At 45.3% G+C, this 14,115-nt stretch overlaps 1 protein-coding gene across 3 annotated transcripts; it reads right to left on the bottom strand.

Annotated features, from left to right (window-relative positions):
• Positions 1-3,341: 3,341 nt before the first annotated feature.
• On the bottom strand, positions 3,342-14,105 carry NACA (nascent polypeptide associated complex subunit alpha). Of its 3 annotated transcripts, XM_073216604.1 has the most exons (10): positions 13,969-14,105; positions 13,069-13,140; positions 8,464-10,403; positions 6,762-7,080; positions 5,538-5,623; positions 5,304-5,381; positions 4,513-4,659; positions 3,976-4,104; positions 3,643-3,765; positions 3,342-3,463 (listed from the first exon to the last, which is right to left on the bottom strand). In XM_073216604.1, the coding sequence occupies exons 2-10, from the start codon at positions 13,136-13,138 to the stop codon at positions 3,449-3,451; spliced, it is 2,907 nt and encodes a 968-aa protein (XP_073072705.1). In that variant the 5' UTR covers positions 13,139-13,140; positions 13,969-14,105; the 3' UTR covers positions 3,342-3,448. The 3 variants fall into 3 exon arrangements, with proteins under 3 accessions (XP_073072705.1, XP_073072704.1, XP_036879944.1); XM_073216603.1 differs by lacking the exons at positions 6,762-7,080; positions 8,464-10,403 and having other exon boundaries at positions 13,969-14,074; XM_037024049.2 differs by lacking the exons at positions 6,762-7,080; positions 8,464-10,403 and having other exon boundaries at positions 3,375-3,765; positions 13,969-14,074.
• Positions 14,106-14,115: the final 10 nt, after the last annotated feature.

Raw genomic sequence — 14,115 nt, 5'->3', positions numbered from 1 at the left:
CTTCTCATCAGCAGTGCACAGGGCTTCCAATTTCTTCACAACCTTCCCAATACTTGGTCTTGTTTGATAGTGACCATTCTAATCCCTGTGGGTGGTATATCTCACTGTAGTTTTGATTTGTAATCCCTGACTAGTGGTATTTAGCATCTTTTCATGTGCTTATTTGTGTAAGTTCTTTGGAGAAATGTCTACTGAAGGCCTTTGCCCATTTTTTAATCTTTTTTTTGTTGAGTTGTAGTTCTGTTTTTTTTATTTTTATTAAGGTATTGATACACACTTTTATGAAGGTTTCACAGGGAAAAACAATGTGGTTACTACATTTACCCATATTATCAAGTCCCTACCAATACCCCAATACAGTCACTGTCCGTCAGAGTAGTAAGATGCCACAGATTCACTATTTGCCTTCTGTGTGCTAGTTACAAATATTCTCCCATACTGTAGAATGCCTTTTTGTTCTGTTGATGGTGTCCTTTGAGTTGTAGTTCTTTATATTCTGGATATTAATCATTTACCAATGTCATTTGCAAGTATTTTCTCCCAATTTGTGGGTTGCCTTTTTGTTGATTTGTGCCTTTTGATGATTTACAATCTTGGTAAAATCTAATTTACCTATTACTTTGGTGTCATATAAATCATAGCCAAACCCAAGTGAACATCCCAATAAAGCGAGTCAACTTTTTTTTAAAGTCAGAGCAGACTATAGTGAGCTTGAAAGAGCTCTGTCTCTACAGATAAATCTTGGAAACAAAGTGAAATGAAAAGCAATTAGCAGGAAGGTATGTAATGAACCATTTTACCTAGTTTTAAAACTCACAGAACACTAACATCATTGGATACATACATATGTATTAGGAGCATCAACTTATGTACAGGAATTATACAGTTCATAATAGTGGTTACCTGTGAGGGTGGGAAATAAGAAGGGTGTATTTGGAGTTACCACCTGCACCTGTAATGCTAATTTCTCAGAAACAAAACAGCTAGGTGATAGGTGTACACAGCCTTTTATCTTCCTGTCTGAAGTATTCCCAATTAGAAAAAATAAAATTTCAAGTGAATGGTAGAAGCATGGTTGAGTATAGCTAACTCAGCTGAGGGTACCCTGTAGGTCTTTTTCCTTAGAAATCAGAAAGGTCATTTAGTAACCTGTGCCACAGCTGAGGGTACCCTGTAGGTCTTCTTCCTTAGAAATCAGAAAGGTCATTTAGTAACCTGTGCCAGTTTCAAATTCATAGCAAATGCTTCTAACAATCCTATGTATTTGGGGAATATTAGGTTTATTTTTACAGATTAAGTCGGAGGTTATCTAAGAAATCACTGTTAAATGGTCTGAGTATTTGAATACAGGTATTTTATCAGTTTGAAAACCAGCAAGAAGTCCTCTTCAAAAGATTTGTTGCAACTATATATTCCCTAATATGGGAACCAAAATTTAACTATTCTTTATTAGTTGTACATTTCAAGTGCGGTAAGGGAAAAAAACGGCTGCGGGAAAGGAATTGTTAGATGATAGAAAAGAGGTACCAGCAGCAGTTCCTGGAGGGACAAGAACAAACAGCACTACCTCCCTGAACCAAGAAGCGGTGTTTGCTAATTTTGTGGAGGGAAGGTGTCTTGCCAATGGGTTTCAGCTCCTAGTAAGTTCACTATGAATTCAGTGTGACCAAAGAAAATGACAGTAAAACATTCTTGGGGTGAAAGGGTTATATCCAACTTTATTTCCCCAGTGGCAGGTCAATCAACTAAAATCCCATTCAGAGTGAGTCTGCATTTAGCAAGCCGGTCTCTGCTTCTGGGCCCCTCTGCCCACACAGCCATCCCCAGGCCTGTCTGGCCTGCACAGTCTTCCCGCACAGCTGTCCTCTGGGCCTCTCTGCCTGCAGTCCTACACAGCTGTCCTTGGCCTCTGTCCTCAGCACTGCTACCACTCCAGCCTCTGTTCTTTCTTGGTCTTGCAGCTGTGCCACTGTGTCACCCAGAGCACTGGGTGGAGCTCTTTGTATTGCACATGTGTAGTGAGCCAGCCAACCAAGGCCAGGTGAGAATTCTGGCCACAGGAACTGTTTAACCACAGAAGGGTAAGGAAATAAGTCTGATTTGGCAGCCAAGGGGCCTGTGTTTAGCCTCCTGACTTTTGTTCATTAAATGATATAATCTGTTCTACTCCAGTCAAACCAAAGGTGGTCACTGTCAGCCAGAGAATTTGTGCTTCTTCAGGGTAGCCAACACATCTACCAGTGTGGCCTGTCCAGAAAGGGCTCTGCTCTTCAGGGGCTGTCTTTGGGAAAGTCACTTAACCTTTGGTTCTAGGCTTTCAGCCAGAGAATTTGTGCTTCTTCAGGGTAGCCAACACATCTACCAGTGTGGCCTGTCCCGATGAAAGGGCTCTGCTCTTCAGGAGCTGTCTTTGGGAAAGTCACTTAACCTTTGGTTCTAGGCTTTCAATCCCATCTGCTAAAATGCCCACTTACAGGGACTGAGATGATGAAATTCAGTAATAAAAATGTCTATCGTTCTTTAATCCCAGAAGCCTTCTATATGTTAATCCAGTTTGTTCTCATACTAACATTCCTGTGTATAATCACTTCATGATTTTAGGGTTCTTGCCTCTACATTTATACCAACTTTCCTATTTCCACATTTTAGTCCTCTGCTTCCCCCCCAAACTATTTGCTAACAATCCAAACTCAGATACTTCATTCTTCTTAAGACTTTTATAGGGCTATGTGTATTTATCATAAGCAGACTAATAGTATGTACCAGTTTGCCTGGTACAGTTCTGGCATAATTACTGTTACTGTCCTAGTGTATATGGCTACACTATTATAATTTACCTTGTAGACTGAAATGTTTGTACAATGTATGGTTAAGAACAAGAAGACTTACATGGTTGGTTAACAGTCAAAAATCCTCTTTCATTAAGTACCTTTTCATTTTCTACAAAGTGCCATCTTTTTATCCACATCCATTATGCACCAACCCTGTGCCAAGCTTTTCCATGTCAAGATGTAACCAATGCAAACTGATTCTCTAGAGGGGAGTTGAGAAAGCCTGCAAGTCATAGAAAGGGCTGATGACTTAAGAATAATCAGCATTTGCTAGTGGTTAATACCTTGGAAAGCAACTAGACAAGAAACTTGACAGTTAAATTGTATTCTCTAAAGACAAGAAGGTCCTAATGGCCTAGTATACCTTCTTACAAGATGTGAAAAGGCTGAGATTTTAAATGGGAATTTCTGATGCTAAACTTTTTCAACTGAAACTGAGGTTTTAAGAGTAATAAACATGTCATTTCTAAAGCTTTCATGTTTTTTGGAAGAGATCAAGCACCCACTGAATTCATCCAAGAAGCTGTAACTTTATTAATGATAGAAACAGTACAAATTTCAGACCAAGCTGTAGTTGCTCTTTTGAAACACCAAAAAAAGTCCTCATTTTCAGACAGTTACATTGTTAATTCCTGCAAGAGAGAAGAGATCATCAGAGGTAGTTATAGGCAAATGGACAGAATTCAGCTCACTAAAACCTGAGGCAACTCAGAAGAGGCTTCTTAACTGGGTGATATGAAGCACAAACAATAAAGTCACCCATAACTGGTCAAAGCCGAGGGAGTCAAGGAGCAAAGGCATGGACACTTACCATAATAGCATTTACAATATCATTACTGTTGTTCTTCAAGGCTCGGACTGCCTTTGCTCTTGACACATTTGCCTGTGACATCACCAATTCTATGTCCTTAACTTCCACACCTGTTTCATCAACCTAAGAGAAAAGGATGACACCTAGTCAACCCAAGGCAAGAATGACTTGAGTAGCTCCTTAAGAGTCAGGAGTCTCTTGAATCTAGTTCTTAATTAACTAAAAAAGTACTTCATGCAATGGGGTTTAAAAGCCTAGAATGTAGAATCCAATCATGGACACAGTAACAATCATTATTTGGAGTGGGAAAGTATAAAGGATACCCTTGTGTACCTCTTCCTCTTCACTCTCCTCTTGTACAGTTGGAGTCTGTGTGTTTTCTTGAATGTTTGAGACAGCTTCACCTTGAACTTTGAATTTCTCAGCAGCTGCTAGCTGTGCTTGCTGAGATAAATCCTCGATCTGCGTAAGGCAGAAAACGATATGCATGTTAGTAGATCAGTTTGCAGTAAAAGAACAAAATCATTTACCTTTCCCAAACTCTGAACTCACTGCAGTCTGACTTACTATATAGACAGCTTTAAATTGCATGCCCATCATTCGTGTTACATATCACTGCAGAAAGAGAAGCAGCTTAGGTCTAAAGCAGTGGTTCTCAACTGGGGTGGGGGTGATTTTTGTCCTCCAAGGTAACATTTTGTCAAATGTCTGGAATTTTTTTTTGGTTATCACAACTGATGTAAGGCTGCTACACTTACAGTGGTCACACAGGACAGCCCTTCCCCAACACAATTATATGACACAAAATGTCAGCAGTGCTGAGGTTGAGAAGCCCTGGATGAGAGCAGCTCTCAAGAACACATTCCTCACCTTGGCTTCCCCAAAAACTATGTAGGTGTCTGAAGCTGGGCTTTTGTAGACATCTGGTTTTGTGATAACAAATAGGATATTCTTCGATTTCCGGATAGTGACTCTGGTAACCCCTGTGACCTGCCGAAGACCCAGTTTGGACATAGCCTAAAGAACAGAAAACATCAGGGTCTGACTTCTAGAAGCAGCTTTAGCAAGGATGGAACGTAGTTAAAACCACATCCAAACAAAGCCTTTCCGTGGCTAAAAAAAGTTTATACCAGGCGCACCTTAAAGATATTGCACGTTCAGTTCCAGACCACTAATTAAACTAATATCGCGATAAAGGGAGTCAAATTTTTTGGTTTCCCAGTGCATATAAAAGTCATGTTCACACTATAAAGTGTACAATGCAGTCTAAAAAAAGTGTACATACCTCAATTTAAAAAGTTTATTGCTAAAAATATGTAAATCATCTGAGGTTTCAGAGAATCACAATCACTGATCACAGATCACTATATGACAAATATAAAAATGTTACAGGAAAAATAGCACCAATATTATTTGTTCAACACAGGGTTGCCACAAACCTTTAATTTGTATTAAAAAAAAAAAACACCACACAGTACCTGCAAAACGCAATAAAACAAGTTTTGTCTGTATTAAGAATACAGAATTGGTTTCAGAGCTCCTGGGTTTTCTGCCACTTTAACTAAATGTTGCTCTACCAGTACTAAGAATTACACTACAGTTCCTCCTCTCCAGACTGCTTCATCTGGACCTTTAATTCTTGTTTTAACTGAAAACCTTACCTTCCGTGCCTTTTTTTCACTCCGGCTCTGTTTTGCTCTACTGACTGGTTCTTCGTCAATTTCAGCAGCTGCTGCCAGCTAAGAGGATAAAAAATGAGTGACCTGAAACATGTATGACCTGGATACCACAAGCCCCATGGCGATTTATCTTTATAAGTTTCATGGCTCCAAATACCCAGGTTCTCTAGTTGCTTCCTTTCCCCTAGTACTGCTAACAGTGAGTAGAATACCCACCTGGGCTTGTTGTGTGGCCGCTTGTGTGGAATCCTGTTCCTCAAGCTCTGGTACTGATTCATCACTGTCAGATTCTGTTCCTGACCCTAGGATGACAAACACCTTTTACTATTTTATAGAAAAGATGATAAGAAGGAGGCATCTTACTACCAAGGCCTGCCTGGACTAGAGCTCAATCACTTGCACTAGATTTCACAAAGGTGAATAAAAACCAACTGATTTGTGTGAAGGCAGCTTGACAGTCCACAACTTAAGTCTCAAATTAGAGTGTACATATCCATTAAAGACCCAGCCCCAGAAATCAGAGGTAATTACTCCATATAGACGAGCAGTTTATATACCATAACTGCTTCGTTTCCCTCAAGGTTTTCACTTCTTGGTACAGACACCAATGACATATGAACTCCAACTTCCACCCAACAGCCCAAGCATTCCCGGAAGGTTCTAGCAGCCAAGGTGCCTCTGAATAGACCTAAGTGAGAAACCTAAGATCATAGCCTGGAGGCGCATCAGGGAGGGCACTTTCCCTTCACCCTTTAGAGTGGGTTAGGGGAGGCCAGAAGCAGCTGTGTACACATTTAGCTGTATTCTCAAAGCACTTACCCCAGCAATGTGATCTAATCAACACAGCTTGAAGATTTTCAATGATACAGACCTATAGTTCTAATAGTCACCTCTACTGGATGTTGTCCTGTGATTTCTTCCAAACATAATTCACACATTTTAAGTTTCCCTCCATCAGAAGGCCAAGCGTCAGTTAGGACTACCGAGGGAGAAAGGAATACACTGCACCATTCTCAAGCTAGGAAAAACAGCCTTCTTAAGAAGGAGGCCCTGGGCACTGGTCATCACTAAGCCTAATAAAACTGAACAGAAATTCAAACAGTTCCAGATTTTCCAACATTTTAGCAAATCCCAGGCCCAGGAACAAGGTTAGTGATGTGGGAGAGATTAGAGCAAATGAGAGATCTAGGAAGTCTTGGTTTTCAATGTCTGATCAGTTAGGTAAAGATGGCAGACCACATTACACAAGATGACATATAATGGACTGAGGTGATGAAAACCAAGATTGTTTCACATTTTAAATTATCATTCTATGTTCTATGTCCAAACACAAGCATATACACTGGAGAAAGCGACACATCCTAGGGTTAGTACTGGTGGGTAGCCCCCAGCAGGGGTGTGGACGACACACCATGCACACGGCAAACCAAGGCAAAATACCCTTGTCGTTCTTCAGAACAGGCTGCTTGGCAGAGGGGGCTGGGGCAGGGATCCCAGCAGGTTTGGGTGTGGGCATGTTGACAAGGACCGGCTGGAAAGGCATTCCCCGTGAGATTGGTTCTGGGGGAATCAGAGGTGGCAGCTCGTCGGCAGCAGGGGCTGAGGGCTTACAGGGTGACTCCAGCACCAGTCCAGGTGAGGGCGGCAGAAACTGTTTAGGGAGCAGAGGGGCAACTGGGGAGGGCGTGAAAGGCAGAGAGACTGTTGGAGGGGTACATGCTGGAGAGAGAGATGCTGATCCGGCTTTAGGAAGGACCTTCTCAGAGATAGCTACTGCTAGAGGGGGGGATGTCTCAGACTCAGGAGCAGCAGCTAAGGGCTCCTTTGGGGAATGCAAGGAATCTGTGTCTTTTAAGGGAGAAATATGGAGGGCTTTTGGAGTCTTGGGAGAAGAGTCTTTCTGAGCTGAAACTGTCAGTAGAGGGGCTAGAGCCACTGCAGAAAGGGGTCCTTTAGTGCCATTCTCAGCTGAGGGATCTGTGCCCACAAAAGATGAAGTACAAGATATCTTGACTGGTGCACTTTCTGGGCCTGCAGCAACAAGTACTGTTTTGAGAGCTGTGGGGTCTGTCTTTACTGGGAGCCCTTTGGATGCCTGAGGAGCAGTGGACTCCAAGGTACGTATGACTATAACTGAGGAATTAGGGACCTCTTTGGGGGATGGGGTAGTTGGGGATCTTTGGGGGGATTCAGTTGCTGAGTCTCCTTTGGGGGCAGGAGGGGCTACAGCCAGGGGTATGGGGGTCCCTTTAGGGGATGGGGTTGCTGGGGTCCCTTTGGGAGCAGAAGAGGCCACTGCCTGGAGTGTCGGGGTCCCTTTAGGGAAAAGGGTCCCTTTGGGGGCGGGAGGGGCCACAACTGGGGCAGTGGGGGTCTCTTTAGGAGATGGGGTTGCTGGGTTCCATTTGGGAGGTGGGGTAGCAGAAGACTCTTTGGAGGATGGAGTTGCTGTGACTCTCTTGGGTGAGGAGGGAGCTGAGAGAGTGGGAGCTTCTTTGGGGGACAGAGGAGTGGGAGAATGCTTCTTGGCTAGTGACTCTTTAGGGACTTCAAAGGAAATACTGGCCTCTGGAATAAATGAAGCTTCAACTGGAGAAACAGAGGATAAGAGACTTCCAGCTGGAATATCAGGGACAGCAGATGCACTCTTAGGAGCAAGAGTTAAGGTGGTAGAAGTGGCTGAGCCCTTCCTGCTTGGAGGTCTTTGAGTCTGAGCAGACATAGCAGCCCCTAAAGGAGACGGGGAGTCAGTTAGGTAGGTTCCTTTGGAAGACGCAGTAACAGAAGCACCAGAGGCCTCAGCTGGGCACCCTTCAGGAGAGGAAGCCACAGGTGCTGATAGGAAGATATGAGAAATACCATGAACTTCCTCTGCATGTTGAGAAGGAGTACCAGCTGGGGTAGGAGAGGTAAAGGGCTCAGACCCAAGAATTTCACGGGCCAGTGCCACTGTAGCTCGAGAAGCAGAAACAATTTGGGGGGACAAAGTCACAGCTGGAGGCACAGGGCAACTTCCAGAGGTTGGAGGAACCAAGGGTGAAGTCATAAGGGTGGGAAGAGTGGAAGTACCCTTCTTGGCCAGTTGACTTTTATTAGCAGCTGAAGAGACAGCTCGTTCTGGAGAAGAGTTGCCTGTAACCACAGGCATGGGAATGGCTCTAGCAGCTGTAGGGGCCGCTCCAGCAGCAGCAGCCCTTTCCAAAGGAAAGGCCAATGTGGCTGGGGTGGTGAGGTAATTTTCAAGCAGCCAAGTCGCAGGGTCTGGGCTTGCAGAAGGACCTGTCTTCATTACAGAAGGTGGGAGCTTAACACCCAGAGGAGAGGGAGTCCTGGCTGGTAAAACTACAGGGAGACTATTTACAAGGCTTTTCTTTGATATGGAGGCTTCAGGAGAAAGGGATGTCTCCAGAGATGATGATGTATTTTGAGGAGAAGGGGCATTTTTTGGAGCTGCCAAGGCTGATGGTAGTACTGTAGGGTCTTTCTTGGCAGGGAGTCCTGCCTGGCCTGATGAAACAGGGGCTCCTACAGGAGAGGCAGGTACAGTTTGGAGACCTTTTTGTGTTCGGAACTTTATCAGCACTGATGCAGGGGGACTTCTGGAGTTGTCACTGGCTGGCAAAGGATGAGAAACCGGTATCCCCAGAGTGGTCATTACCTGAGGAGTAGGAAGCTCTTGGGGGCCTATAGGTGTCATAACCAAGGCAGTATGGGAAGCTGAGTCCTTACTACTTAGGGGACCTAATGAACCTGGAGACGCATGAGCAGCTACCTCAAAGGCAGCAGGTGCTGCAGAGATTGTAGAGGGGTTAGTCACTGCAAGTGGGGTGGTTCCAACAAAAGAAACAGGAGCTTCTATCAAGTCTTGAATCCCTGGAGAAGCAGGAATCTGGGCCACTGAAGGCTGATGATGAGTGGCAGCAGAGCAGCCTTTGATAATGAGAGCAGCTGTAGGAAATAATGGAGAAGCCCCACTTGACGAGCCACAAGGGCTGCAGGAGGCACTGCCAGTGACAGTGGATGGGCTTTTGTCAACAGACAGAGACAGAGGGCAAGTTGGAGCCACAGAGGCAGGAACCACGCCATTTCCAGAAGGAAGGGGAGGAACTGCAGCTCTCTGAGAAGGGAAAGAGGGATGACCTGCAGAAATGGTACCTGCTATAGGGTACGGCAGAACATTAGGGTCGGTTTGACCTGAAGGTTGGACAGAACAACCTAGAGAACTCTGATGTAAAGGTGCAAGATGAGAGCCCAGAAAAGTAGGGAAAACTGGGGGGATGGTAGAAGCCACAGGAAAACACTGGGCTGAAAGAGGTAAAACAGTAGGTGGACTAAAGGGTCCCTTTAAGCTGAGGCTTCCAGAATTTTCTGGAGAAATCAAAGCTGGGGAAATAGGGTTGTCTTTGAACTGACAGGTGATGGCTAGGGAAGTGGTGGCTTGTGTCTGAGGACATGAGGCTACTCCAGACTGAACAGAGGCCAAGGGAGTTACAAGATGGGAAGGAACAGCACTGACTATACCTGGTGGAATGGGGTTACCGTTTGGATTAAGGACTACTTGAGAGGGAGCTTGAACAGGAGAGGTCTTTAGTTCTGAGGAAGCAATGGGAGCTGAGGGAGATGTCACTGACCCTGATTTGGCCACAGCAACTGAAGGAGGTGAGGTAAGAGGGTTGGGTAGATAAGCAGGGTTCTTCTGAACCGAGTGTGGGGCCAAGGCCACCAGAGCCAAGGGAGCTGAAGAGGAATGGGAACCCTTCAGAGTTGGAGTTATCATGGGACAGGCCAGAGCTAAGGCAGCTGGGGAGATGGGAAGAGACAGTATTAGGTTTGGTAGGAAAGCTGGAGTGTCAGCAGGGAAAGGGGCAGCTCCCAGAGGCAGGGCTGACTCAGAGGATGATGGGGGAAAAGGAGCTTCAAAAGGGGTTGAGGCAACAGTAGAGGGAGAAAGGAATGGGGAAGGCTGGCTAGAGGTTGCAAGAGGGCTCTGTTGGGGGGCCAGGGAGCAAGGAGGGGGAAGGGTAGGCCCAGGCTGCCCTACGGCAGCAGTGACACTCAAGGCTGAAGATGCAGGAAGCACAACTGGAGAAGAAAAGCAAAAAAATGGGTAAAGATGGGAAGAGAAGGAAAAAACAAAGGTTGAGTTATGCAGCCCAACTTCGTACAACTTGCCTCACAAGAAACACTGGCATTTTTAATCTAAGAATGAAAGTCACCACACAGGATTAGACAAAGGTGACAAGGAACAACCACCTTCATGGTATCCATCTCCTCACCTCCCATGCCACCCAAGTTCTACCAAAATAAGCAAACTATTTCAGGGTGGAAATCACAACCTGAGAGCAGCATAGTAGTCTCCAAGTGGGCACACTGGCTCAGGAGTAAACTGGGAATAGCATGCTTTCCACACTTGCCCCATGCCTTCCCCCAGCCTCCTCCAAGGAACCCTATGTCCTTCTCACAGGCCATAGAGTCACCACTACATCAGCTGGTCTACCCTGTCCACCCCAGGGTCATGAACTAACAGAAACAGATACCGAAAACTGGAACAAGCAAGGTAGTGAGCAGTGACAATGAGGAGGAAGCAGACCTGAGTGAAAAAAAAAAAACAGGTCTTTATATGCTCAGGCTTCCAAACAGGTCAGGAAAAATCGGACTCTTATTAATGTTTCAGAATGGAGGTGTGATGGCACAACTCAATTCTTCCTAAACTCTTCAAATTTAATGGTCACTTACCCTCCCTATGCCTCAGTTTACCTAACCAAAACAAAAAACTAACCACAAAAGGGCTGGATTCCAGTCTCTACAGACCCTTCCTAGATAATATTAGCTCTTTAGACATCAAACTAAGATGAATTAGACCACCAGGGAGAGAGCTTAGTCACTAGGGTAAGGACTGTATTTTGACACTGTAAGCCAATTTGTTAAATCAGACTGTGCTTGTATTTTGGAAGTAGAGAACTGGAGTGAACACATTGGGCCCCACCCCTTAGTTTGGTTAAGTATGTCTTTCTGCCAGAACAGACCAGTATTTGGCACTACAGTAAAGCTAGGCAAAAGATTTTCTGTATGATGGAAAAATATATATTCAGGAGATAACACAGGATTAGACCAACAAATATTCAATGCCTAGGAGAATTTATTTTAAAAAAAGCCCATAGCATCCAAATCCACAATACTCCAGCCAGTAACTCTTAAGTTCTTACAGTAGCTTACCACAGAAAAGACAGGTGACTCAGTCAGTTTTTCCTGGAGAGTTGGTTGGTCAAAGTCTCATTACAGTGCAGATGCTTTCAAACACATTAATCAGGATCCAAAACTTTCCATATTTTTCTCTGACTGGACCTCAAGATGGGATAGGCCCAACCACTTGCTTTAGACACTGTAACCAATTCTCTGAGCTAGTTTTCTTATTCTAATGTTTATTTATAGTTATAGAAAAAATTCTGAGTGTTTACCATTGGTACTTACAGCATTATTAAACCTGTACAAGCTCAAATTATTCAGAAGTAAGCTTAACAGCGCCATCTAAGGAATACTTTAGAAGCAAATGGCATTCGTTTTGAAGCTTGATACCAGATTACTTTAAATTTATCTGAATCTGTCTCCACATTTGTAAAGCCAAGTTGTTCAATAAGACTCTAAGGTTTTTTTCAGCAACAATTACAGGAACTTAAGAGAACAGTCCTTTGTCTTTCCCTTCCTTAAGTCCCTTGTATGGTTCAAGGATTTCATAAAGCTCATTCCCCAGCTCAGAAGCCCCCCTCCTTTTTTCTTTTCTAGCAGCTGTTTTAATCCCTTCAGCTGTTCAAATCAGACAGGAGGGGAGAGAGAACCTTAAGTTCAACTATAAACAGCTCCATTTTAATTCCAGTACACAGAAATTGCCCTTAACTGACAGGTGGAGTTAAAAAAAAAAAGAATTCACCAGAAGAAAAAAAAAAGTGTGTGAGGATGGAGGTTATAGCCTTATTCCCTTCATTTAATTTTGCACAACTGACTCAGCAGTAAGACAATCATTTTTTTTTCACTACTCCCTTGTTTATAACAATGCTTTTTAACTGCAACTCAAAACTTGCCCTTATAATACGTTCTACATCCCTACATCCATTAACTTCAAAGCTGAAGACCTGCCAAAGGTTTTATTTCAACCTTGGGTTCCAGGAGAGCTGTTGGTATAGGCACTACTGGAGCATGCCAGAAACATCTCAGCAACAACCCACAAGACAACTACCCGAGGAGGGCCCTGGGACTCATTAGGACACATTTACCATCAGCACACCTCTCATCCAAACATGTGATGGTGGCACAACGCCAAGCTCTGCCATCTAAAACCTTAATGCCACTTGCTGGCTGAAACTTCACAAAAGCTCAGGTCTCAGGTCTCCTTGGCCTGCCAGTGTGTCACCCAGTTCCAAGAGTAAAACTCACTGAGCCCACTCCCTGCTCAGCTTTCCTGTGTGAGTTGAAGGTTCACAGCCAAACTGCGTTTGAGGCAGCTGCCATACCCTACAAAGCAAGCCAGGGACCTTTTAATATTCCCAAATCTCCAATACACTGTCTTTATTCCACTCCCTAATGAAGTCTCTCCAGGACAGCAGTTAATATGAACTCTCATCCCTGGTAAAGCTACAGCCCCATCCTAATTCTTTAATGAGACAACCCTGACGGATACAAGTACATTCCCTTTGCTATTTTACCCCATAAAACAATCTAAAATAACCGCCAAGGAGCTAGGGGAGCCTACCTGTCTCAGCCTGGGGCTGTGGCAACTCCTGCTCTGTAGCAGGAACGGTTTCTGTGGCTTCACCGGGCATTTCTGAAGGGAATAAAAACGAAGCCTGAATTGATTGGAATCCGTTCGGCCGCCCAACCCGGAGTCACGTATTCTTAAAAACTCTGCGGGGAGCTGTTCCGAAAAAAATCATGAAGGTGTATGGGATAATTCTCGCCAAAGCAGCTGGGAACAGGTGAGAAATATGACGCGACCCTCAGATCTCTGACCAAGCGAATCACCTTCCACCGCTCCTCTTCACTCCGCAGAGAACGGACTTCCCAGTGCCCAGGGTTCCGTTTTATTCCAGGCTCCAAAATCCACAGGGAAGCGATCACCACCGCATCTAATCCCGAGGAGAGGGTCCGGGCCCGGCTCCCAACCCCGGGAGACTGCGGACGCTCCCGGCACCACCCCCGCTCACGCACGCTCCTGGGCTGGGCTTCCGAGACTAAGGGCCTCCGCCTCTCGAGAGCCAGCAGGGGGAAGAGTGTCTTAAATTTAACACTCGTGTGTCGCAGGAAGAACCGTGAGGGGAGGCTCCCAAGGCTCCCTCAACCTCCTCAGGGTGCCCGTGAAGCTGTTCCTAAAGCAAACAGCAGTCCGCTTGCGCCCCCAACACCACAACAGCTCCCACCTCCCCAGCCCTGGACTCCCGGCCGGCCCTCGACCCTTCTGCTCTGCTTTTGCCAGGGCACCAACCGCAGACCCCATTTTGTCCGGAGGCCCCAAAGCCATACTTCCCAGGGCCGATTAGGTAGCCGGTGGCCCATAATGACTCCAGCTCTCCTTAGCTCTCAGTCCCTAGGACAGCGTAGCCGCAAGGAAGGCGGATGGCTGCGGATAGAAGGGAGTGGCGAAGACAGCACTTACTTTGAGGTGAACGCGGAGCCAAGATGGCGACAAAGAGACCGAGTGAGGGAGAGCGTGACCCACGCCTGTTGCGGGAGTAAGCCGGCGGGGGGCGGGGCGGGGCCGGAATCCGATTCCGGGTCACGAGCTGCCGGCAGCCACTTCCTC

Source organism: Manis javanica, chromosome 11 (assembly GCF_040802235.1).
Source record: "Manis javanica isolate MJ-LG chromosome 11, MJ_LKY, whole genome shotgun sequence".
NCBI lineage: Eukaryota > Metazoa > Chordata > Mammalia > Pholidota > Manidae > Manis > Manis javanica.
Note: the sequence above shows the minus strand (reverse complement) of the source record. Positions and strands in the feature narration are given on the sequence as shown.